This window comes from Phycodurus eques, chromosome 8 (genome assembly GCF_024500275.1).
Source record: "Phycodurus eques isolate BA_2022a chromosome 8, UOR_Pequ_1.1, whole genome shotgun sequence".
Taxonomy (NCBI): domain Eukaryota; kingdom Metazoa; phylum Chordata; class Actinopteri; order Syngnathiformes; family Syngnathidae; genus Phycodurus; species Phycodurus eques.
This window is the reverse complement of record NC_084532.1, coordinates 10,410,889-10,437,475: the sequence shown is the minus strand read 5'-3', so window position 1 is coordinate 10,437,475 and position 26,587 is coordinate 10,410,889. Positions and strand designations below refer to the sequence as shown.

General features: G+C 41.6%; 2 protein-coding genes across 2 annotated transcripts in view; one reads left to right on the top strand and one right to left on the bottom strand.

Moving 5' to 3' along the window:
• The window catches only part of p3h2 (prolyl 3-hydroxylase 2), a 66,920-nt gene extending 50,199 nt beyond the window's left edge, over positions 1-16,721 (top strand). The window contains exons 4-15 of the mRNA XM_061683977.1: positions 2,607-2,738; positions 5,773-5,900; positions 8,947-9,036; positions 9,429-9,469; positions 10,285-10,376; positions 10,454-10,581; positions 14,102-14,197; positions 14,309-14,459; positions 15,150-15,267; positions 15,402-15,477; positions 16,177-16,317; positions 16,484-16,721. Of these exons, the coding sequence (XP_061539961.1) occupies positions 2,607-2,738; positions 5,773-5,900; positions 8,947-9,036; positions 9,429-9,469; positions 10,285-10,376; positions 10,454-10,581; positions 14,102-14,197; positions 14,309-14,459; positions 15,150-15,267; positions 15,402-15,477; positions 16,177-16,317; positions 16,484-16,576 (1,286 nt within the window). The 3' untranslated portion in view covers positions 16,577-16,721. The remainder of the gene's footprint in view (positions 1-2,606; positions 2,739-5,772; positions 5,901-8,946; positions 9,037-9,428; positions 9,470-10,284; positions 10,377-10,453; positions 10,582-14,101; positions 14,198-14,308; positions 14,460-15,149; positions 15,268-15,401; positions 15,478-16,176; positions 16,318-16,483) is intronic.
• Positions 16,722-17,613: 892 nt separating this feature from the next.
• ccdc181 (coiled-coil domain containing 181) lies at positions 17,614-26,293 on the bottom strand. Its single transcript, XM_061683978.1, is given in 7 exon segments — positions 17,614-20,218; positions 20,298-20,452; positions 21,930-22,076; positions 23,490-23,813; positions 23,815-24,351; positions 25,005-25,116; positions 26,163-26,293. Coding segments are annotated over 6 exon segments (1,437 nt in total). The 5' UTR covers positions 25,107-25,116; positions 26,163-26,293; the 3' UTR covers positions 17,614-20,046.
• Between the last annotated feature and the right edge of the window lie 294 nt (positions 26,294-26,587).

Here is a 26,587-nt window from a genome sequence, read left to right as displayed (position 1 = left end):
ATGAGTCCCTCATCTGTCTAACATGAAAGCAATGAGACTGTTGAGTTTAAGCTTGAAGCATTTTTTTATCAACCTATCGTGACTGAGCCTGAACTCGGCTTTGTTGTGCTGAAAGAGCCCGGGGAGGCTCAGACAAGGCCAAACAACGCTCTTTGTGCTCACTGGTGATCAAATCTGCCTGGCAGTGGCTTGGCTCTGGATGTCACTTGGCACTGAGTCAAAGGCTGAAAGACAGTAATGTGATCTCACTGTACAGCACAGCACAGTGTATTTGCAGAATGAGAATTACATTTCAAAGTTTCCCCTTTAATAATATTGAATCCCAAATTCTACACCTACAGACCACAACATTTAAACACTCCTGCACATTCGCTTGAGATCCATTACAAGAGCTGCATCTACAATTGTGTCTTTACAATAACAATTAGTTTATTTGAATTGCGTATTAATGTTGAAATGTTGACGTAATGGAGAATCATATTGCCTCGTTCTGAATCATTTCTAATATTTTGATTATCTTAGAGTGGCAAAATAGTAGAAACCCCTCTCAGTGCGATGCAGTGCCTTTCCACACCTCCACAATTCTAAACGCATTGTTCAATCAATAGCGCGTTCAAAACTGAATATTATTTTCTTTGTATGATCAGAATTGTGTAGAGGTTTGATACACACTATTTTTGGGCAGTTTAGTTTACATTCTAAAGCACTCTCTTCCTGCATACAACACAGCTGCAGTTAGAGCGCTATCAAATCACACTGGTTATAATAAATATAATCAGAGCGAAAGGCCACTGCGTGTTTGTGTTGACAGTAATCAGTGGAAAAGGGGGTGGCTTGTGTGCAGTACCGCCAGCTTAATCACTGACGAGTGTTCCTTGTTTGGACACGTGAGTCCCAAACATACTGCAGCTAATTGTTGGATGGAATTTGTTTGATTTACAATCACAAGCTTATTTTTAATTCCACTCTTGGAGGAAGATGTTAGTTGCAATATTTATTTAATTGTGTGACTTGGAGTGTAATACCGTGCAATATGTTTTCAAAAAATCTTGTTGAGTAAAAGAGGAAAAACTTAGCCTATTTTGTGGGTTTTTTTGTTTGGTGTGGTTTTTTTTTTTTTTTCAGTATGTCCCAGAAATGTAGTTGCTTCACAACCACTGCACGTTTCTGGACACAATTTATGTACAGCTTATGTGTGCTCCTGAGACTGAACAGGAGACCGAACAGACGACAACAATGGGGGCTGATTTAAGGCTGCAGCTGCACTGAGTCAAGCAGCAATCACCCACTGTGCTCGTTTTCCTCTCAGGCCTCGACCTGAGGAAGTGATATATTTGCTATCCTCCCAAAAAGGTCAACAAGCAAGTTTGTCATTACCAAGACACAAAGACTCAAAAAGAGCACTGAATTAACACTATTCGATCGAGCCTGATCACTAACAGGGAATGATGTGATGTGATGATACACGTTTTATCCCCACAGACCATCTTAAAAAAAGATTAACAAACAAATCATAACCTGAAGAATGTTAAAAGCTTAGGGACTGTATCTAAATTAAGATTACAAATTTTGTTTCATAATGTTGAATTTTGGTGAACACTGTCATAGAGGTCGTCAATCAAAATATATTTACATTTTAGCAGTATCATGGTGTAAAACTGACTTTGTGTAAGTGAAGTGCACCCTGGACTAGTGGCCAGTCAGCCACAAATGATTAATGTAATTTAATATAAATATTTTAATTGAGTAACTCTAAACAAAGTCTAAATCAAAACTACAGACATATTGACACATCACTTGTATTGGCGCTCTTTATATTGTGAAAGTGTACCAAATGTTGTGGCCCAGTAAATCTATCTTCACTAAATGTGTAAAGGCTACTCCATGCAGAGCAAAATGACGGACTACATGGCTTTCCTCCCAGGTCTCTCATTCCCATGCTAGTATCTGTTTTCCATGTTTTATGATCACCTGACACTCCTCAAACCTATCGGATGTCTCTTGGCCAATTAGCGCATTTCACTGGGGGCGATGACTCCGTGTTTATCAAAGCATCAGGCTCAGTTTTCCTTGGTGAAAGGCAAACAAGCAATTAATCATTTTGGGCCTGTGTGTTATGAAATTTGCTGACATCACACAGATGATCTCAGCAGTGTTAATGGCTGTGGGGAAAACTGAATTAGCCACAGACCACCCACCAGTGTCACTGCAACTATAATGAAAAAACAAAGGAAACAATAGTATCTGTTTTTTCTATGTTGACTCAAATTGGGCAATTCTTCAGACATTTTGCAGGCTATTATACATTTGGCCCAATGCGTCATCACGTTTTATTGTTTTGATTGTGATTTATTGTGTTTTACAGTGGTAAACTTCTTTATACATTTACGTGACAACGAATAATAAAAAATGTTTACCTCAATGGAAACAAGCGCAGTAGAGAATACGTGGATGGATCACCTGTACAAAGTCATAATATTAATTATTTTCACTGTTTTCCAGAACCATTGTTTTGGAAGAGAGTGTGTTTGACTGCCACTGTCCCCAAAAAGAAGTGCCTCTCTTTGAAGTTATTTCAAACTGATTAAAAACCTGTGGTATTATAGATCACTTCACTCAGGTACTGCACTGTGAGCACGAGTGCGTCCGAGATCTCGCCACCCGGCCGGGCCGCCTGTCACCCATGGAAAACTACTTGCCGCAGCACTATGACTACCTCCAGTTCACCTACTTCCAGAGTGAGTCCATTAAGTTTATCTGACCATAAAGAGAGAACATTTTGTGATTGCTGAACTCATCAAACAAAGTTCCCAAACCTTGTGGATACACCCAAAGAAGGCACATTCAAATGTAGTTTGCTTAGAGGAATGAATCGCACCCTGTGTAATGAGTCTAAATTGTTGTGAGACAGATTATATTGCTTATATAAATTTAGGTTTCACATGTTCTAAAAATATAAAATCAGGATTTATTTATAAAGGTTAATTTATGTACAAGATAATCATTTTAAAGAGACTTAAAAGGGTTTATGTTATAAATAATAGGGGTGTAACAATTAATTCATTATATCCATGTATCGATTAATATTCCTACAATCCAACTGGATCGATCTGTGCTTGCCAAGTTAGCCTTCCAAACGACAATATATCGTTCCAGAGACTTCTGTGGTTAACTTTGTGATCAACACTTCGCTCAGCAGAGAGATCAAGAGTGAGTGAAGAGTAGAAGAGTGTTGTGAACGTGATTATCGTGTGAAAATGTGTACAATAAAAATGCTGAGAGCATGACCGAGTGCAGCCGTCGAAAAAAATAGAATGGTAACAGAGTACGAGGAGAGGAACTTTGTAAATCAGGAAAATCTTTATATTTAATAACCATAATTAATTTTACCTGTTTTCCTTCCAAGAAACAACCGCAATCTAGGAACTGTCACCTGCACTGTCCAGTATTATTCCACAGTCACACTGGTTGAATTTTTGGCTAAAAAGTTACCGAATCGATTTCAAGCCACTGAATCGTTTTGAATGGTATCATTCTAAATTTAGAAATATCGTCCTTGTACTGAATTGGCAACCACGATTGGTGATACGAATCGAATCGTTGCTAAAACGAATCGTTACACCCCTATTTAGTCTAGTAAACAGACTAGAACAGAACTCTTAATACATTTTAATACAACATTTTACATTTTTGACAATTCAACATGAATAAATGAACAAAATATTCCATTTGGGATTAATATCTAACAACAGAGCTGTCCATGAACATAACACGAATAAACGGTGTTGCTTCCAAACAAAATTAACATTTTTTCCCTGAAAATATAAACAAAATCTTGCATACAGTATCACTTGAGGTACATGCCAAGTAGGTTGCCTAGTTTTAATAAACAGTTTTTGGAAAGGAAAAGAAGCCCGTCTACAACATAAGGCTTTCAGCATGCGCTGTTATGTAACAAGGTAACATCCTACACTGTAAACCTTCTCTGCAGAGGTATTACTAACTTATATTGTTCATGTTTTACACAAGTAACATGGACCCTTTTAAGTCTGTTACTCGTTATATTGTATTCATGTTCTTACTTAGGTGGCACGGTGGTTAAATGTTTAGCAAATCTGCCTCACAGTTCTGAGGTCCCCGGTTCATATCCACCCTCCGTGAGTGGAGGTCGCATGTTCTTTTTTTCCTGGTTAGTCCGGATTCCTCCCACAGTTCCAAAAACTTGCATGGTAGGTTAATTGGAGACTCTAAATTGTTCGTAGGTGTGAATGTCAGACTGTGAATGGTTGTTTGTTTCTATGTGGCGCCCAAAGTCAGCTGAGATATGCGCCAGCACACGTGACCCTAGTGAGGATAACCAGTACAGAGAATGGATGGATGTTCCTATTTACAGTATTAATCTTCTTAAATACTTCATGAACTCAAATCTGTTTGGTATTTTTAGAACATGTGAAACATAATTTTCCATTAGCAATGAACTCTGTCTCACAGACATTTACAAGGAGTCATGCTGTATCTAATTACTATATTACCTGCTGTTTAAATAGTGTATCGAGCCTGACCATTTAAACAAGTGACAAAACAGCAAAGCATGATCATGTTCTTAATGACTCATATTCATATTACCAAATCTTAACTTTAGCGAAAAAACAAAAAAGATTCAGTTTCTTCTAATATTAATTAATGCAGTTTAGAGCCGCTTTTCGGACAGGAGTTGGCTGTGAGCACGTCCACAACAGTGCAGATGTCCCTCTTTTAAATGTACTGGTGTGTGCTGGTCCATGGAATTACCAACACGGGGTTATGCCTAGAGGTGGGTCGTAACGTGCTACATTTACTGAAGTAGCATTTTGGGTAAATTGTACTTGTCGGAGTACTTTGAATACTGTGTACCTTTTACTTTGACTTGAGTATTTATGTTAAGAAGAAACGGTACTTTTACTCCATTACAATAATCTAAATGCCGCTCGCTACTTGTATTTATCAATTATTGCTTATTTATCAACTATTCCGTGTGCAACATATCTGTTTCGACTACGACTTCGACTTCCGCACTGGGCAATGTTTGCGCCAATCCAATTAAAGCACTAGGGACTTTTTAAGTCTAGTTCACCATGTCACAGATGAAAGTTTATAGTCGAAATATGATTATAGCAGCATTCTTCAATGTTCAACTGCAGTAAGAAAGCTATTACAAAGTCCAAGCAACAGCCAAACTTTTACTTTTCTGTTACGCAAGCAATAAAGTCACGCAACACCTCTCTGGATTGTTTAACACCCCACAGTGGCTCTACATTTGCCATCACTCAGCAGCCTCTCATTGTGTTTAACTGCTTAAATTCCCTAAATGAACCCCATTGTGAAGATTTTCTGTCCAGCTGAGCTCATATCTCCCGTCTGTTACTGAGGTGACAAAGCACAGCGGAGCGCAGCAGATGCACCATCTCAGGCCAGACAGGAAGCGTCTGGTTAACCCTGCGCCTTAACAAGCTTGGAAAGAATGTGATTATGTGTGCACTGTTGAGCAGAAGGTACACGTCTGCGAGGCCTATCGTCAGCGTGACTTGACTCTCTGGTCAAGTGGCCTTTTATTCACTCTCTCTAGCAGCGTTTGCTTGATTGCACTGATGGTTTGGAAATGTCAGTCAGATAGCGTCAGGATGGATTTCCCCACATCCCCTCCTCAGGGAGACAAATATTGGTGGGGATCCAGCAGAGATCTTTCCAGAACTGTGAAAACACCTCATGTCCTTCCTGTTTCTCTGTCTGCAGTGGAAAGAGTTGAAGAGGCATTGCAGTGTGCACTCACCTACCTTTTATTCCATGAGGGAGACCAGTTCATGACAGATAATGTTGACTTCTACACAGAGGTGCTGGGACATGACAGTGCACCACGAGAGGTCAGATTCTGTTGTGTCAATGTTTGATGGATACTACCACAGTTCAGTTCAGTATTAAACACTACGTATATTGTTTGTATCTATCATTATAAGTAATACAACTTATTGTACTGTACCCAGTGACGTTTATTATTATGAAAACAAATTATGGTGCACAAACAACTTGCATACCAGGAAAACTACTGTGCTTTCTCTTAATGCCTGATTTTCTTTTTAAATTCCAATTTCTCTCCATTACAATGTACTATACAGCTAAAATTTTCATACTGAATGATTAAACTGTCACACAGTTTTAGCAATTTAAAGCTCAGCTATGTATATTATCAGTTTTACTTGGATGTTTTTTCCTGGTCGCATCCCACGTTTACGACTACTTGTTTGCTAGGTGGAATTACACTAAGCTTTTTAATGACAAAATAGGGGCTGCCCCTGAACAGAGAGCCAGCAGGGACAGGAAGTAACGCAGACACACACTCAGGAAATTACTCCCAAAATAACATTTTAACTACAGCCAGACATTATGCAGATTCGTTTTGTTGTTGCATCCCTATCTTATATTACCTATAAAGCAGATCGCAGAAAGGGGGGGAAAAAACTGCGCCATCTGCTGGATCTGGTGGGGCACTGCCCCCTCTGCCAGTGACTGGACCACTTTTTAGCACCAGTTACCAGGGTACCAAACACAATGGTAGGATAGCTAAAAGCGCAATATACGGCAGTCTGTTAAGTGGGTGATTGGAAAGTTAAATGTGTTATTTTTAAAGATGGTCTCATTGATTATTATGGATATGATTTTATGCGGGAATCCGATTTTAAAGTTGTCTGTTATAACACAAAATAGACCTAATGTACCACAGAAACAAACTAAGACATAACATTTCGTTATCCTCATTGTCGTGATACATGTGAGTGAATTTTGAATTTACGTAGTGATTAGCTTCAACACTGGATGGCGGCGGTTGCTATTCAGTCAATGTTCCACACAGCTGAACCTAACATCACCTGTGAAAGTTTTTCTTCATAGTTAACTGCAGTCAAATGTTGACACACAAGCGCTCAGCCATGTACGTTATCCCTGATAGCAGCCTAATTGAATTATAGGCTCAGACTAGTACTTCAGGTTTTAAATTAAATGTCAGTCTGATCATCTGATCATCTGACCTGGGGCTTGGTGACCAAAAGAAGATATATTCAGCAGGGCGAGCGAGTCCTCAAAGGAAAAGTGTGGATTTGAGGAGGAAGGAGACGACAGGAGTCAGGTGTGCATTTGCTGTATTTCTTGGATAAGATTTGTACTCCCCACCTGGCAGGAGTTTGTTTTTCACTTATACCATAGATTCTGCTCCCAGTTGGAAGAATAAGTCAGTTTTCTACGGCAATATTTTTAGGACAACATATTTCTTGCTCTGGGCAGAGAAACAGCCGATTCTTTGCCCTCACTGTTTAGTAATTAGAGGCCAAACGGTTGTAGCATCATATACAGTGCATTCAGCTTGGTCCTATTAGTTAGCTCACCACTGATCATTTGTCGCTTCCTAAAACTGATGACCTGCTTTGGAAAGTCAAACTATGCCTCCTTTAAGTCCAAATTATGCAACCTCCTTTTCCTAGATAGCTTGCTTCTCATTACAGTGTGTTTATGTGTGTGAATGAGTACCGGTAAGTGTGTGTACATATGCTTGTCATAGCTTTCCTTTTCTATCCTTCAAAGTCTTTCCAGTCCCAAAAGTTTGCAGTGCAAACCAGAGGTCCGCCTCTCCATCCTCAGGGAGGTCACCTTCAAAGCTCTGGATGTCGGTGCCAGGCCAGAATTGCCTCCCTGTGAAATAATGCTGCCTTTCAGTCACTTATCATCAGGGGAAAACTTACCCACAGAAGTCTCTGGAACAATTTGAGTGCTGTTTCTATCAAAATTTGAAATAGCTTCAAAGAAAAGGCTACTGGTTGCTCTTGTTTCATAGCAGTTGCCAACCAAAAAGTGTGTTATATTACATGGTCGATATCAGCCTTATTGGCTGACGACCAGTCCAGGGTGTACCCAGCCTTTTGCCCTAAGTCAGCTGGGATAGGCTCCAGCTCATCCTCGACCCTTATGAAGATCAGCGGTATAGAAAATGAATGGATGGAATATCAGCCAAAATGAACTCTTGTGGCATTTTTTTGTTGCGGTATTTCATTGTATGTCATGTTACACCCGTACAATCTAATGAGATCCCATACAAGAGCTGTTGTCCTTCTTCAGCCTTCGAACTAGTTGAGACTAAATTAACAACGCCTCTGCAGAGCGAGAATAATGATGTCCATCCCTAACTCCTACCAGTGCAAAATCATCAACAGCCATGTGGAAGCTTTGAATTAAAAATTTAGAGAAAATACTCCTTACATTAAAGGTCATATGTAAGAATGCTTTGCTCAGTTCACATCATGGTTAGGTCAAGTGTGGCTGACAGCTATCAAGGTCTGTGTGTGTAGTCAAAATAAAAACCAGGCGATGTAGTGTTATCTGACATATTTGAGAATTTCACAAATGCTACCAGCCGATTTCCCTACGGGTGCAGCGTGTGTGTGTGAAAAGCAAAAGCAAACACTCTTTCTGTCAATCTCCAGTCTGTCGCAATCCACAAGCAGTTCACTTCTTAAGCGTATAAGTTCGAAATCCTGTCAGAAAGCGGCACTAAATCAGTGGTAGGCAGCGATGGGAAAAGTGATTTGCAGCCACATGCAAAGGTTCGTGTCAGCCTCCATCGGGGGTGGAAAACGTACGGCCCATGGGCCATATATGGCCCCTCGAGAAAAAACATTTCCAGCCTCCAATGCAATTCTAAACGTTGTGCAAAAAGTACTGAAACACTGAACATTTGGACATGTGCATTCACAAGTTTAGATGAGGTCGAATTACGTTCTCCTGTTAAGGTTATAGTGCTGGTTACGTTCATCCTGAAAGCCTTACCCAAAAGCATATCCCTAACTTTTTGTGACCAGTGTATGAACATTGTTTGATTTTGACAACACCCCTAACTTACATCGCTGTGGTGTGCGTCTACAGGAGGCTGCACGGTACTTGAGGAGGCACAAACAAGAGCTGGAGCTTCTTCTGATTGGAAGTCAAACCATGGGTGTGGACTTCACTGAAGGGGTACGTACAGTATGTGTGGGTGCGTGCATGGCTTGCAACAGCAAACTCAAACCTCAAAGAAAATTACAAGTACTTGTAGTCCTTTTATTTATTTTGGCTGTTCAGAGTTGGGCTCAAACGCAAACCGTGCGTGTAAGTGAACAGGCAAATGTTTTGTATGACTTGTGCTGAGTGTTTATAATAAGTCATGCACCGCTCTCTGCTGGAGCCGATTTAGAGCAGGTGGCACAGTCAACAGGCAATCTTTGCTTTTTTTTTTTTTTTTTTTTTTTTTTTTTTTTTTTTTTTAGTGAAGGGCGACACCTGCTGGTCATATCACCCCTTACTGAAGTTTCTTTTTCAAGTTTCCTTTATATCAGTCTCAAAATAAAAACATTGACTGGTCATTGCAGAATTACTGGAGCAGCACGGGTGGGAGGGACGACTCCACCAGGTATTTTCTTACACCTCAATATATAATGAACTTTTAGGGCCACAACATTAGGTGCACTTGCAAAATCTAACAAGCTCCAATATGAGAGGTGGGTCAAAAACTTTATCTTGGATGGACAGGGAAGATAATGAAAGTTATCAATTGAACAAATAGTTTCTTATTTTTGTGCTTGCTTGTCAGTGATGTAGAACTGCACTGCATCGTTGGAAGGATTGCAGCCACACTGGAAAAATAAATCATAAAGCATTTACATGTAAAGCGTTGTAAAATTAGCTATCTATTAATGTCATTAAATTATGCTGAAGCGTAGCGTTGAAACAAGATCCTCAACAGCTGGCATATGGCCTTTTTAAATTTCATAAACTCGACTTTCTTGAAATGTTATCTTAAAAATCTTAAATTTCTGATTTTTTTTCCCCAAATATATATATATTTTTTATTTTCACAGTGGCGCTAATATCACTTCGTCATATTATAGAGAGAGGATTTGTTTTGTTTTTTGGGCGGGGGGGGGGGGTTAACTTACTCGCTGGGTGGAGTATATGACAGAAAATATTTAAAAAAGAAGTTAGTATGATGCAGTGCAGTGCTAACAATCTCAACATTAAAAATGCAGTTTTAAATGATTACCTCTCTGACAGTGTCAATCAAAACTGCGTATTATATTTGTAAAGGCAGAATTTGTGATGCAGCTCTTCTACTGGTTGTAATCATTTTGTACAAGTGTACCTAATGAAGTGTTCTATGAGTGTTGAACAACATTCGTAAGGTAAATGTGAGGTTCGACAAAGCATGCATGTGGGTTTGTTCTGCAGGGCTCGCTCTGGTACAGACGGTGGGATGGAGTATGTTCCCAACGCAGAGAAGAAGAACGTGAGTGTGGCTGCCTCACAGCATCTCAAAGAAGGTAACATTTATCTCTTCCAATCTTTTCTAGCCTCGATGGATGAGCTATTGACGAAAGCAGCTTTGTGTTCTGTGTAGGTGGGCCGTTGTTGTACGACGGTGTGCAGCTGGTGTACAACTCGGCTGACATGAACGGGACCCAGCGAGTGCTGCTGGATCAAGTCATAACAGAGGATGAATGCGCAGACCTCCGACACCTGGCGCAGGTAAGGGCTTTAGAACAAAAAATTAATTTTGTCATGCACATGGTATATGATGTGGGCAGCACGGTGTCCTCGTGGTTAACATATCCAGCTCACATTTCTGAGGTGCAGGGTTTGGATCTCAACTCTGGCCTTCAAGTTTATAGTTTTATATTTTCCCTGTGATTTGCTTGGTGGCAGCACGGTAGCCGACGAGTTCGCACATCTGCCTTACAGTTCTGAGGACCTGGGTTCAAATCCGGCCTCGCCTGTGTGGAGTTTGCATGTTCTCCCCGTGCCTGCGTGGGTTTTCTACAGGTACCCCGGTTTCCTCCCACATCCCAAAAACATGCATGGTAGGTTAACTGACGACTCTAAATTGCCCACATTGTGTGAATGTGCGTGCGAATGACTGTTTGTTTATATGTGCCCTACGATTGGCTGGCAACCAGTTCAGGGTGTATCCAGCCTCCTGCCTGCAGATAGGCTCCAGCATACCCGCGACCCTAGTGAGTATAGGCGGTGTAAAAAATGGATGGATTAATGGATTTTATTGCAATTAGGGTTCCGAAATGAGTATTTCTAAAGGTTTTCCAGTAACTTTCCACGAGAACTTTAGCTCTGAACTTTGAGAGGTATTCAAAGTTGGACACTTTTCACTTTCTGGAATTTTGCAACCAATCCATCAATCCTTCCATTCCATTCCACCGCTTGTTGGATTCAGGGTTGCGGGGAGCTGGAGGCCATGCCAACTGACTTAACCTGCGGTGCCTGCACCAAAGTCAGGCAAATGGACTGCTTCACTATCAGTTACTTAATTTTGCAACCCTAATTGCAATTAAAATTTTTACATCTAGATTTGATGTCATATCAGCCAGTGATTCCCAACCACTGTGCTGTGGCATTTATGCCAACGATGTGTCGTGACAGGCAATACAATCGATTAGATGGCAGAATTAATCTGTGTATCCACCTGTTGCCATTCATACAACAGAATAACTTTGTGTTCAAGTAAACAGGCCTAGATTTTACACTGAGTAAGTACGTTTGTGGCTAAATTGACACAAGATCATCGTTATTTCAGTATGTACTTCCCATTTAAATACACATATATACATTGGGTAAGGAAAGTATTGAGACCCACTGAAATGTTTAAATTTTTGTTATATTGCAGCCATTTGCTAGAATAATTTAAGTTAATTTAGTTTCCTCATTAATGTACACACAGCACCCCATATTGACAGAAAAAAACGGAATTGTCGACATTTTTTGCAGCTTTATTAAAAAGAAAAACTGAAATATCACACAGCCATAGGTATCCAGACCCTTTGCTGTGACAGGTGCTAACTCAGGTGCTGTCCATTTCTTCTGATCATCCTTCAGATGAGTCACTGATGGTGTAGTGGTACACTCGCCTGACTTTGGTGCAGGCAGCGTGGGTTCCCACTCAGTGACGGTGTGAATGTGAGTGCAAATGGTTGTCCGTGTCTATATGTGCCCTGCGACTGACTGCCGACCAGTTCAGGGTGTAGTCCGCCTTTTGCCCGAAGTCAGCTGGGATAGGCTCCAGCGTCCCGCGACCCTAACCAGGATAAGCGGTGTTGAAAATGGATGGATGGAGCCTTCAGATGGTTCTACACCCTCATTGGAGTCCAGCTGTGTTTGATTATACTGATTGGACTTGATCAGGAAAGCCATATAAGACCTTACAGCTCACAGTGCATGTCAGAGCAAATGAGAATCATGAGGTCAAAGGAACTGCCTGAATAGCTCGGAGACAGAATTGTGGCAAGGCACAGATCTGGCCAAGGTTACCAAAGGATTTCTGCTGCACTTAAGGTTCCTAAGAGCACAGTGGCTTCCGTAATCCTTAAATGGAAGATGTTTGGGATGACCAGAACCCTCCCTTGAGCTGGCCGTCCGGCCAAACTGAGCAATCGTGGGAGAAGAGCCTTGGTGAGAGAGGCAAAGAAGAACCCAAAGGTCACTGTGGCTGCGCTCCAGAGATGAGGAAGTTCTAGAAAGTCAACCATCACTGCAGCCCTCCACCAGTCGGGGCTTTACGGCAGAGTGGCCCGACGGAAGCCTCTCCTCAGTACAAGACACATGAAAAAGCCCACATGGAGTTTGCTTAAAAAAACAAAAAAAAAAAAAAAAACACCTGAAAGACTCCAAGATGGTGAGAAATAAGATTCTCTGGTCTGATGAGACCTGGATAGAACTTGTTGGCCTTAATTCTAAGTGGCGTGTGTGGAGAAAACCAGGCACTGCTCATCACCTGTCCAATACAGTCCCCAACAGTGAAGCATGGTGGTGGCAGCATCATTCTGTGGGGGTGTTGTTCAACTGCATGGACAGGACGACTGGTTGCAATCGAAGGAAAGATGAATGCGGCCAAGTGCAAGGATATCCTGGACGAAAACCTTCGCCAGAGTGCTCAGGATCTCAGACTGGGCCGAAGGTTCACCTTCCAACAAGACAATGACCCTAAGCGCACAACTAAAATAATGAAGGAGTGGCTTAAGAACAACTCTGTGACGGTTCTTGAATGGCCCAGCCAGAGCCCTGACTTAAACCCAATTGAGCATCTCTGGAGAGATCTGAAAATGGCTCCCCACCAATATTCACCATCTAACCTGACAGAACTGGAGAGGATCTGTAAGGAGCAATGGCACAGGAACCCCAAATCCAGGTGTGAAAAACTTGTTGCATCATTCCCAAAAAGACTGCATGGCTGTATTAGCATCAAAAGGGTGCTTCTACTAAATACTGAGCAAAGGGTCTGAATACTTATGGTTGTGTGATATTTCCTTTTTTAATAAATCTGCAAACTTTTCAACAATTCCGTTTTTTACTGTCATTATAGGGTGCTGTCTGCACATTAATGAGGGGGAAAAAAATACTTAAATGATTTTAGCAAATGGCTGCAATATAACAAAGAGTCAAAAATTGAAGGGGGTCTGAATACTTTCCGTACCCACTGTATGCCCTCTCTGCTTGGTGGTGTGTCATGAGATTTTTCTATTATAACCAAAACAAAAAAAGTAAAATAAATTAATAAATAAAAGGTGTGCACCTCTTGCCAAAAGTCAGCTGCCATATGAGCGATTTAAAAAAAGAATAATCATAAAATAAATAATTTTTAAAAAGAATGGATGTTGGGCGGCACGGTGGGCGACTGGTTAGAGCGTCAGCCTCACAGTTCTGAGGACCCGGGTTCAATCCCGGCCCCACCTGTGTGGAGTTTGCATGTTCTCCCCGTGCCTGCGTGGGTTTTCTTCGGGCACTCCGGTTTCCTCCCACATCCCAAAAACATGCATTCATTGGAGACTCTAAATCACCCGTAGGTGTGACTGTGAGTGCGAATGGTTGTTTGTTTGTATGTGCCCTGCGATTGGCTGGCAACCAGTTCAGGGCGTAACCCGCCTCCTGCCCGATGACAGCCGGGATAGGCTCCAGCACGCCCGCGACCCAAGTGAGGAGAAGCGGCTCAGAAAATGGATGGATGTTCATTGCTGTATGTTGTCACTCTAATGTCTCTCAGGCGGTCACAATGGCAGGCGACGGCTACAACGGCAGGACGTCTCCTCACACCCCCAATGAAAAGTTTGAAGGAGCAACTGTACTCAAAGCCCTGCAGGTACGCAAATGGCACACGACTGAAACACATTCTATTTTCCAAGTGAAAAAAAACCCAACAACTCAATCATCATTAGAGTCCTCATTTTTAGGATGTGTCTTCATTTCACAGTACAGCTACGAGGGCAGGGTGCCCATGAAAAGCGCCCGCCTCTTCTACGACGTCAGCGAGCAAGTGAGAAGCATCGTTGAGTCTTATTTCCAGCTCAACTCCAACCTGCACTTTTCCTACACGCACCTGGTGTGCCGCACGGCCATCACGGGTCAGTCTTTGTGGTCTAGATTTTTAACCTATGCTCCTTATGAGGACACAATAATTATTATTGACCAATCACCAGACATGTTTTCCTTTACAATGATAGTTGGTTGACAAAGTCAGAACGGTATTAATTTCAAGATTTATTTTTGTAGTTGTAGTTTATAGCAGTATAGAACATTAGTGCTTCATACTTGAAAGATAGTTATGAGAAAATATATCATTTTAAAACACTTTGCTGGAATAAAAATCTAGCACTATGAAAAGTTCCAACAATTAAGTAAGTTTTTGTAAAATAAATGTACATGAACATGAAAAAATTGTACAAGCTTTTTTTTATGGCAATTATGGACACGTGGTGTGGAAACAGTGTGACTGTATTTTCATGACACGGGTAGCCCGGTGCACTCGTGGTTAGCACATCTGCCTCACAGTTTTGGTTTAGAAACTCAACACCGGCCTGTGTGGAGTTTACATGTCCACCGTTTACTTGCGTGGGTTTTCTTTGCGCAGCTTAATTGAAGACTCGAAATTGTCCATAGGTGTGAGTATGAGTGTCGTGTGAACCGGTAATGAATTAAGAGAGCAGAACTGTTAGCTGGCACTGCTAGCTAACAGAAACTAGTCAGTGCCATTTTTAAACACATGACAATACTATACTATACTATGCATGCTTTTGTGTGTTGGATTTGGACAGGCCAGCAGGACTACAGGAATGACCTGAGCCATCCCATCCACGCCGACAACTGTCTGCTGGACACCGAGGCCAGTGAATGCTGGAAGGAGCCCCCAGCGTACACTCAAAGGGACTACAGGTATAGTACACTCAATGCCAGCATGCGTGGAAATGCATGTGAAGTGATGATCACCGCGGTCCAGCCATAATACAGTACAACATTCCACATATTTCACTCACCTCAAGGGTTGTTTGTCCGCCCATTCTTTTCAGTGCATTACTATACCTCAATGGAGACTTTGAAGGTGGCGAGTTCATCTTTACGCAGATGGACGCCAAAACAGTCACAGTAAGTTTCACTTGTATGAATTACCGTTGAAGATGTGAGACTGCTTCCTTTACGTACCCACCGATGAGACACAAAGTTAGTGTTTGTGAGACGTTTTTTCCGAATTTTGTCCCAATTCATTGTGAGGTAAAGTTGCTACGGTGAAGTTTTAGCTCAATGTTAAGCTTGTAATGCGACTGTTTCTACTTTCTTTCGAGTATGGTAATGTATATATTTTTGTGTGTTTGTCATCAGCTTTTACATTGGTTGAAAGACTCAAATAAACGCTAAAAACCATCAGTGCAACCCGGCGTTTAACTTGTTAGCTGCCTCAATGTTGGCATAGACGTGTTTTATTGTTTCACTCATCCAATTGACTTGACTGAAGTTCCGCGCGGTGTAGGCTGAGCCTCGGAGCGGGAGGGAGCGCGCCAGGCTTCCTTAGCGCAATATAATCTTATTCCAAGAGTTACTCTGAGGTGACTGGTCATTTATCTTAACATAGTTAAGACACACTTTTGTTTTTTGCCGCATTTTCGTTGGTTTTCGACACTTTCTTCTTCAGGGTGGGCGGACTGGAAGCATCGAAACTGGGAACTGAAATTTTAAAATTTGAACGAACGGGAGAACTGCATTGTTAGCCCCGGTTCCAATCGGTTCTCGATTGTCGATGCCTAACCCTATTCAACATGAAGTTGTTTCGATCCGCGTCGTCTGCAGGCAACCGTGAAGCCCAAGTGTGGCAGGGTGGTGGCGTTCTCCTCCGGTGGGGAGAATCCGCACGGCGTGAAGGCTGTCACCAATGGGCGGAGGTGTGCTGTGGCTCTGTGGTTCACCTTCGATCCGCTCTTCAGGGAAATGGTACACCCTTCTTTTTTAAAGTCACGTCCTTGTATGTACGTAGTATAGCAAAATTTTCCCCAAAAAAGCTGGTCAGGAATTTGGCATAATCGAGAAGAAAGCAGTTCCACTTGGCTCTCCTTCAAAACAGAGACAGACACTGATTGTGCATTTGTTGTTTGTGCAGGAGAGACTGCAGGCAGATGAGGTGGTCCAGACCTCGTTCACACAGTCTGTGCTGACTCACGGCCTCGAGATCAACCCCAAAGATGAACTGTAGACGTAGCCTCAACCTCATCTGTTTGTTGATGTTTATTTATTGTGGGATTTGTCTTTCGATAAAAAAACAAAAAAAAACAAATCTATTTTTGTACAATTTTGAGTGCAGGTTCAATGACATTGGGATTATTTGTGGGGGGGGGGGGGGGGGGGGAAGGGAGTTATTTTTTTGTGTGGGTCTGCACACTCATGCTGGAGTGTGCTTTTGCTGTTTTTTGTGTTCTTCTATGTCTCACTGATCTGTGAAAGTGTCAAAGGGGGGATTATTTTTCCTGCTTTAGGTTGTTGCTTTTGAGTTCAACATATTGGTTTTATGAGAAAAACACTAAAAAGAGTACATCACTACATCAAAGATCACGTACAGGTCAATAATTCTTGACAAGCAGGTACTTTCCATGTCCAAAATAGTTTTGTTTTTATTATTTCCATGCCAGTAATTCTTGTCCTCAAAGTAAACGGTGCACTGTTTCCCCATTTAGATTTTAACTAGCACTATTTTAAAGAGATGTGTTCTGAATATTATATATATTTATAATAATCATGCACTCGGTACTTCTGTCTGTCGAGTTAGGGGGAAAATGTCTTTGTGTGTGTTTGTATTGTGTTTATTATTTATATTTTAATGCGTAGACAGCTGCTGTCATGACTGTCTGCATTTAATATGGGAAGCTTTTTGTCATAAAAGATCCATCATTTCTGTTTCAAGGAATATGATAGTTTAATTTGTGTTGATATACAGGTGATGGACAGAGTCATGCACTGTAAATTCAATGGGGAAAATATATATATTGTTTGTTGTTCTGCAGGAGAGATTTAGAGCTTTACTCCAGTTGGGTGAGTTGCAACACTTTTGTTTTCACTGATATTTAATGATGAAATGCACAAAATTGTAAGTTTACGGGCTCTAATAAATTATAGACGGTTAGTATTGATGTCATTTTTATTTGGTTTCTTGTCTGGCATGCAAACGTTTATTTCATGTGCATAATTGTGCTTGAATATTTTCACAAATTGCTCCGACAGATTTGCTGTATTTTATATATTTTATACATGTATATGCAGTATAGTCATTGTTACATGGGTAAATATCATATCAAGATACTCTTTAAGATGCACAGCATTTTAAAGTTTAAAATTGAACTATAATCTACACGCGTATGCTGAGGTCACTGTGGTGAATGTGCTTTAAGAAGACAGCTAAGAAGTCTGAAGTCCATCCATCCGTTTTCAACGCCGCTCATCCTGGTTAGGGTCGCGGGGCGCTGGAGCCTATCCCAGCTGACCTCGGGCGAAAGGTGGACTACACCCTGAACTGGTCGCCAGTCAGTCACAGGGCACAAAGTCTGAAGTCATTTAAAAAAAAAAAAAAAATTTAAAAAAGCCCTTTGAACTTTCTGTAACAAGCCAAGTAATCTTTCTTACCTAATACCTATATAAAGAAAAAAATCTTTTTTAATACTAAAGTACAGAAACACACATACATTTTCTAGCATGACATGGCTCTGGCTCCAAACAAAAATGTAAAACTACATTTGTGCTAACTGGTAAGACAATTCAGGGCACTCGTAGAATGTCTTATTAGTCAAAAATGAAAAATTCCACTAGTCGTGCCCCTTTTGGACTACTGGTGTGCATTCAAACCTTACTAGTAAACTACTGTGCGCTAGTACCCTCCTTATCAAGGACAGAATAAAAATGCTGAAAGCATAAATGGAAAGCTTTTTTTTTTTTGCCATTTATTCGATATCCCGCTTAAGGTCCAGTTATACTAGTTCACACTTTGTCCTCACTGGTAAATATGGCATACTAGTAGGACATTGTTACAAGAGAGGCAAACCTATGCACGAGTTGAAAACTACTGTATGTACTACTGGTGACATACAATTCTACTAGTTACTGTAACATCAAGCCCTTTACTAACACAAATGTCAACAAGAGCACATTTTTGTCTCACTAGTAACATTTATGCCCCTTTTCCATTGTACCAGTTTTACCCCCAACCAGCCTCGCTCCGCCCCGTGTGGTCGCTTCTCCATTACACTTTTTCGAGGCCGAGCGATGACAATGGCACCGCTTTTCAGAAGCTCGCCCGACCTGGTTCTCAAACGCAGGCCGAGGAAGGCCGGGACGAAACTGTCATCTGATTGGCCGACAGATGTAGGTATTTCTTTAAGCACGGTAACGTGTGATAGCACATAGTTGTCAACTAGTGCACAGTTTTACCTCAGTAGTAACATGTTGTTGACCGAATAGTATGCCAAAGTTGTCCTACTAATGAGAACAAAGTGTGTATTAGTACATTTACCTTACGCTGTGGATATCAAGAATATTGAATTATTGCTTAAACGCAGTTTTACAGAAGGCATAATTACAGTGAATATTTGAATGAAAAACACTTCAATATAAAACAGTGGAAACTAAACTAGTTCATTGCGCGCTGTTCAAAACCTCGGAACCACGCATACAATTATTATCGTCGTAAACAGAGGAGCCCCTGGTTGACCTTTGACACCAGCTACCTCCAGCATCTTGGTTAGAGAGATTCTTTCAAATTTGTACAAAGATTTGTACAGTTCTTTGTCTGACATCAACCGACAGATCAGTTTTGGAAGTTTGAAACATTGTGTAATGTTTGTGACCCCTAAAATACATCAATTTTTGCGCTAATGATCTCAAAGTTTAACAAGATGTGTATAAACTAAGTAACTAATCATAATTTTACATTTTACTTTTCAGGGTGGAGCTTCTTTCGTTTAGCTTGCCTAGGACATGTAATTATAAAGATATTCCTTTTTTAAATGATGTCCAAAAAAAAAATACACTTTGCATTGCAGTCTAGGCCACCACTGTAGTCCCTAAAGGTTTGAAGCTTGCTGGAAATGTTTTGAAGGGACATGCGCTACTTTTTGATTGCATTCAAAATCAACAGCGTTCTCGCTCTGACATGGACTAATAAGCCCTGACAATCCATCCATCCATTTTCTGAGCCGCTTATCCCCACAAAGGTCGCGGGAGTGCTGGAGCCTATCCCAGCTCAGTCCAAGAGTAAAACTTGTTACCGAACATATCAAAATAGCCCGTGTCTTGCTCTGTCAGTGTCAATAAGAGAATAATAAATGCAACCTACAACCACCCATCCATTTTCTGAGCCACTCCTCCTCACTGGGGTCGCGGGCGTGCTGGAGCCTATCTCATCGGGCAGGAGGCGGGGTACACCCTGAACTGGTTGCCAGCCAATCGCAGGGCACATTTAAACAAACAACATGCATATTAGGTTCATTTATGACTCTACATTATCTATAAGTGTGAATGTATGCTATGATTGGCTGGCAACCGGTCCAGGGTGTACCATGCCTCTCGCCCAAGTCCGCTTGGATTGGCTGCAGTTGACCTGTACGCCTAATGAGGATGAAGTGTTATAGAAAAAGGATGATGAACAAAATAAAGTTGACGGGTGCTGGTTGACATGTTTCAGAAGCGACAGGTCAGCTGATCCGTGAATCTGAACGTCCTGGCGTCACTGGCCGTGCACAGCAGGTCGCGCATGCGCCGTGCCCGCCGCTCCTCCAGCACAAACCTGCGCGCTCGCTCCCGAGCCGCCCGCTGCTCCTCCCGCTTCTCCACCTGCTTCCGGGTCAGCCACCTGAGGGAAGACGCACACGCGGTTCAAAGCACGTTTGCGCGTGCAGCGAAAGGATGGCCAAAGGTGCGGAAGGTCTCACAGCTTGAAGGCACGTTCGCACTCCTCTCGGCTGCGTAAAAGATAACCGCCGTCCTCCTCCAACCTCCTCAGCTGCACCAGCTGCTTCTCTCGCTGCTGCTGCTCCTGCTTCCTCTGCAGCCACAGCCTGAAGGCCTCCTCTGGCTCACTGGAGTCCTTATGCAGCAAAAAAAATAAATACATAAAAAAACAACAACAAAACATTTTCTCATCTACATTTGATTTTGCTTTGTCTTCAAACCGGGATTTCAATTGCAAAATGAAGTAAGCAAAGCACGTTCAAATTTGCTATTCAGGCAGGTTGGGGTTGAAAAGGATTTTAGTTAACTACATTTTTTAGGATTGAGTCTAACATGAGTTTAAATCTAATATTCATGAAATTAATCAAAGCTGAACGGGCCCTCGAAGATCCTTTTTCTTGGCAAACCTCAAAATGATGACACTTTCTTCTGCAATTTCCCACCCTTAATGAATGGTGTAGTACAGTGATTCTAACGTGTTTACACCAAGTACCACCTAAAAACAATACTTAGCTCTCCAAGTATCACCATCATGACCAACATTAAAATACAGTATTGTAATAGGCCTAAATGTTCATCCAATACGAAACGTAATGCCTAAGAAGTTCACTACCAGTCAATAGTTTGAGACACATCTTTATTCATTAGCATAAGAAAATGTTTTCGATTGGTAGTTTCATATTATTTTAAGCCAGTGCCGCATTATGCACAGTAATTTTGCAATATAGGGGACAAAAAGTTTAATACAATAATTGGATTCAAATGTATTCCACAAAGAAACATAAAGAAAAACTGTACCTCCGTAAAAGTTTCAATTCAAACATATTGGACTAAAAAGTTCAATACAACTGAACGGTACTTGGAGAGGGTTTCTTTCACATACTGTACCACTAGAGGGATGCTTGTACCACTTGTGCTACTAGTACTACACTTTTAAGAATCACCGGCGTACAAGGTCACCTGGTCCAACGGCAACTTCCCTACGAAGTTTGTCAAATTACAAGTTCTGGAATTCCTCCAAAATGGCTGCTTCAAACTAAAGTGGATTTCCTGTTCAATTTCAGGCATGAGTCCTTCAAACTTTTTTGTGTGTCGTGTTCTGACACACATGTTCACCAAAGTTTGTGTTCATTGGTGAAACTGGTGTCATTTTGGGGTGTAATGTTTGTGACCCCTAAAATACATATATTTTCACACTTGCAAATAATTGGGCTTTTCGGGCATGTCACGGCCTTCACAAAAGCCATCAATTTGTTCAGAGAAAAAAAACAGTAACAAGAACAAAATGCTCAGCCAGAAGGGAACCTTTTCATTGCTTGCATAGAAATACATAATACATAAGTTGGCAACACTGTGAGTGTCCTCTCTCACATTTGTGAGCAAATTGAGACAAGATCATTACTTGTACTGTATACTATATGTACTTCTTCTATACTTCTTTTGTAAATGTAAAATAACTGCTTTGGCTCAATAAAGGCTGGGGAAACCGTTTAAAAACTGCTCATGTTAGGGTTACATGAGCACTAAAAAGGAATGTTTTTTTTTTTTTTTTGTAACCATTAAGAGCTTTTGGGCCCCCCCCCCCCCACCCCCACCCCCCGCGCGGTGATTACCCGAGGAGTCATCCTCTCCATCTCCTGCGCTCTGCGGATTCTCCTCTCCTGCTGCAGCTGCTCTCGCTTCCTCACCAGCCAGGCCTTGAAAGCCAGCTCGTTCTCCTGCTTCTTCTGCTCCTCTTCCTCGAGCTTCCTCTGCTCGGCCTGACACCATACATTTGGGTATTTCAATCACACACTTTGAATAATACAGTGAAGCCCGCCTGTTTGTGGTGTGACGCGTGAGAATTGCTTTGGCGTCATCTGGTGGCAGCTTAATGCAAAACGCCATAGGTGGGATAAGGAATGGCATCAGTGTTGTGGCGTTATAACATTTTTTTTTTTTTAATTTAAATGGATATTTGAACACAGCACATGTACACTGTAGACAGACAATAGAACAATACTCACAGGCCTATATTATTTATCCTCTGCAAAAAAAAATATTCATATTACAGCCGCTTAGTGAGTCACTTACAGTAGTGAAAATCTTATTCATTTATACATTATATTACATTAAACTGCGCCCTGTGGCTCAATTGCGCACACCAGAAGGAGAAGAATAAATCAAAATAAACTGTTTAGTTCTTTATACTCTAACTAATTATGTTATTACTACCGTGGTGCGTTGAGATGAGTTGAATTTGTTCCGTGACCATGCTCGTCACTCAAATGGCTCCCCATTGAAATGAATGGAAAGGCCGTCAATCCGTTCCAGACTACCCCCCAAAAAATTCAAAGTTAAAAATAATAATGTTGCAATGCTTTTACTGAGAAAAATAGCACTGTATCAAAATGTGCATTAATCGTGTAATTAAATAGGATTTTAAAAGAATTTTTGTCACACATTGTATCAATTGAACATTCATTTTGCTGCACTTCTGGTGTGCCCACCTGAACCACCTGGGGGCAGAATAAGACACACAGCTGGATATACTCTTCAAGGAGGTGGACCTCTTCTCATCTCCTTCCAGACAATAAAGGATTTACAGTATGATGGAGTACTGTTATATTGCTGCACCTTTTGTGTTCAAATATCTGTTGACTAAAGGGCTAGATATGTCTATATAAGCGGTATATAAACGGATGGATGGAGGGATATGTGTTAATGTTTGCCATTATGACCTCACAGCTCCTCGTCTCTGCGACTCCTAAAGAATATGACTGTGATTACTGTTATATTTAACGTCTAAATGTGTTGCTGCACCATTTGTGTTCAAATACCAGTTGCTTCAAAGGTTACATATATGCGTGTCCCATTATGTCTTGGCATTAGCTTTAAGCTAAGGGACTAAAGGCTAAGCTATTTGTGTGTGCGTTTTTTAAAAAATGCGTTAGGTGAAATTTTCCTAGTTTTAGTTTGACGGTAAACTTCAGTGGCGTCAAACCGCCTGAAGCCTCTTTTTGAAGACGTGAACGGTTCTTTTGCCAAAGCGCCAGTGTCATCCTTTGCCACCATCTATAGACATTAATTACAATCCCTTTTTGAGGTGTCGTCAACGACTTGTGGATCAATTCACGGCAGAGCTCGGTCCCCGTCTTCCGTGAATGAACTCCATAGCAAGTGAGCGTCATTACCTCTCTGGCTATCTTCTCCTTCCTCTCCTGGGTCTTGTGCAGCATTTCCTTCTGCTGAGGCGAGAGCTTGAACGTGGCCTGCGAAGGCGTCCCGGTGGCCGACTGCACCCGCCGCTTGGTGCCTCTCCTCTGGCCTCCTCTTTGGCTGTGACAGGCCGAGCCGGGCCTTCCCGGAGGTCTGGGCGCCCGCAGGTGATCGGACTTCTGGAAGAGAGAAGACGCTCCGGCGGAGGAGCGAGACGAGGGGACGGAAGTGGGGCTCCTCCTGGGGCTGCCCGGTTGCTCCTGTGCGAGCGGAGGGAGGAGGCCTTGGTTTTCCACCTCTTAAGAGGCTGATGAGATCAAACCTGCCATCTTTTTCCACAAGGACCCTTCCCTCCTTCAGCCCTTGGTCTCTTTTGCCACCGGTATACTCCTCTCGAGGAGACAATTTCAGCTCAGACAGCTTCCCTGACACTTCCATCTCCGTGCCATCTGCCTCTCCAGCGTCACATTCAAACTGCAACGGTGGCACCACCAACGTAACTAGTGTCTCTTTAAACTGAAGCCGTCGCCTGCGGCTCAAATTCGGAGCTTCCTGATCCCTCAGTTCCCGGTTGGCTTGTTGGATTTTCTCCCGAATGTACTTCTTCTCCTCATCGGTCTGCTCGCCCACGCCCAAAGGAGGCGGCGTCCTAAGAAAGGACTTATTCGGGCTGTCTCTGTCCGAGTCGACCTCAAGTGGGTCCATCGGTGAGGGCCACCTGTCTTCATTGTCCTCCTGCTCCTCGGAGTTGTTGCTTCTCTCCTTCGCTTTATGTTGTTTCTCATCCTCGGCCAGCTCTTTGTCAATGTCTGCCTCGATGTCCTCGTCGTCGGGACCCTGAGTGGTGGAAACGGGTGGAGTACGGGGGTGGGCAAAATTTGTCCCACATTGGATTTTGAACACAGATGGGTTAGGTTATTCAAGATGAGAAAATGTGTTATACAGAAAAGATATAAAGTGGTCTATTTGAATAAAAATTCTTCTCATGTTAATATTATTATTATTTACTTGATTTAATTATAATGGTTTAATCAAAAAAATAATTGTCAAATGCACATGTAAACTGTGTTTATTTTACCGATCTTTAATTGTGTTAATAATAAATCAATCCATTAACCCGGTGATTCTCAACCACTTTTCATATTTGTATCTATGCCAGCGACGTATAGTGACAGGCAGAACAATGAAACGCTCTTCCACAAGACGGCAGCAGGTGAATAAAGTATCAACGTTTTGTGACTTCCAGTGGGATTCTTTCTAATGTAAAATATGTGCCTCAGCTCGATACAGTTTGGGAAACGTCTTCAGTTCATCCATTTCCCCAGAACATTTGGGTTGTACAGTATTCCAAACTGTGCAACTTCAGCTGTTCCCGTGTGATTGTTGGCACGCCGGTGTACAACTTGTGTGTAAGCACATTCATTAATATTGCAGCACAGCGAACGGACGTCACGACTGTAGTACAGTATGTCGGCAGCTGTTTCACTTACTTGCTGCTCGCTGCAACTTTCCTCACTGATCAGCCAGTCCAGATCCTTCTCAAAGTCATCCTCATACACCCCCTGGGATTTTGTGCAAACCACCTCACTCATGATCCACCGCCTGGAGACGATCAAATACTGTTATGAAATATATTTGATTGAACTTTCGCGAATGTTCTTTCATATGTCATATCCGTTTGATATAGCGCTTATCCTGCTCGGGATTGCAAGGCTTGAGCCAGCAGACTTAAGGCAAGACCAAGACAACGCTGATCTCCAGTCAATGTGGAATCGAGCTCATGCCGCTTGCATGCAAGTCAACTTAGTGAAACCACTACACTACCAATGGCCCGGTTATATTATTAAAGTTTGATTTTAGAATATAAGGAAATAAATGATATCCAATGCAAGGGCTGTGTCCGAAATGTTGCCTTTAGGCTACCGGAAATCCCATTCAACTGTACAATTTCTCTATATTGTGGTCATTATAGCTGCGTACCTAAATAAATAGAAAAACAAATTATTATTATTATTATTATTATTATTATTATTGGTCGTAGTAGTGTAGGAGTCTTACTATCTGACATAGTGTATGTGTTAGCTGTTGGATAATAAGAAATGCTTTTAGCATGTGTAAATCAAGAAGTAAAAGAAACCCCAACACAAACAAATTATAGCATGACATTGTTAGCGCACAATCGGATCAAGTGTTAACATGTTGTATGATTTATTGATTTATTCAGTTAGTGTTAGGTTTTATTTTCCCCTCAATACTCATCTCAAACTCCCATTTTGTATTTATTTTTTTGGGGTATCTTTTTTTGTTAAGCACCCAAGTCTGTCTTGTTTTATAGCTTGTGGGTAACTTAGACCAATGTTACTTGTCATATCTTGAGTGAAATCATGATTTCAAATCATACAACGTTAATACGTTATTTGACAATTATGCTATATTTGCATTGCTTTTTACAGAGCGTGTTGCAACGTTGCGCAAACAGTTTTGAAGCCTGTTTGACATCTTTTTTTCGTTATTGCTTTGGTTGTTTCAAAATAAAGAAATGCAATTACGGGATTATACCATCATTAAAAGTTCAACGGTGGGCCAGGGAGGGATTGCACGCGAAACACGATGAATTCCAAAGAAATGTTGTTTGTCCGTCACCTCACCTCCGGTTCCTGCGTTAGTATTCCGAGATGGTGAAAACGGTGAAAGCAAACATGCAAACGTGCTGTTTTCCACCATCTAAATGTGTCACGTACACACTGAGCCTGTCCGTCTGCGGCGCGACACCTGTGCTGTCCACATAATCTCTCGCTGTCTACAACCCGAAAAGCATTAAGTGTCCCGTCGCCATAGAGACCGACAACATTTACACTCGCGCATGCGCACAGAGGACAAGAAAAGCTCACGCGCAACATATTGAAACATACTGTAACGTTTAAATTGGCTTGTACTGTAATATTGCACTTTATGATTATTTCATTGAATAATAATGTGAGTTTTAATACACCGGGGAGTCTGTTTAATGGCGTTCAAAACAACCCCAAACCAATTTAGAAATAATTAGAATATTGAGAAAGTGCCTAAATTA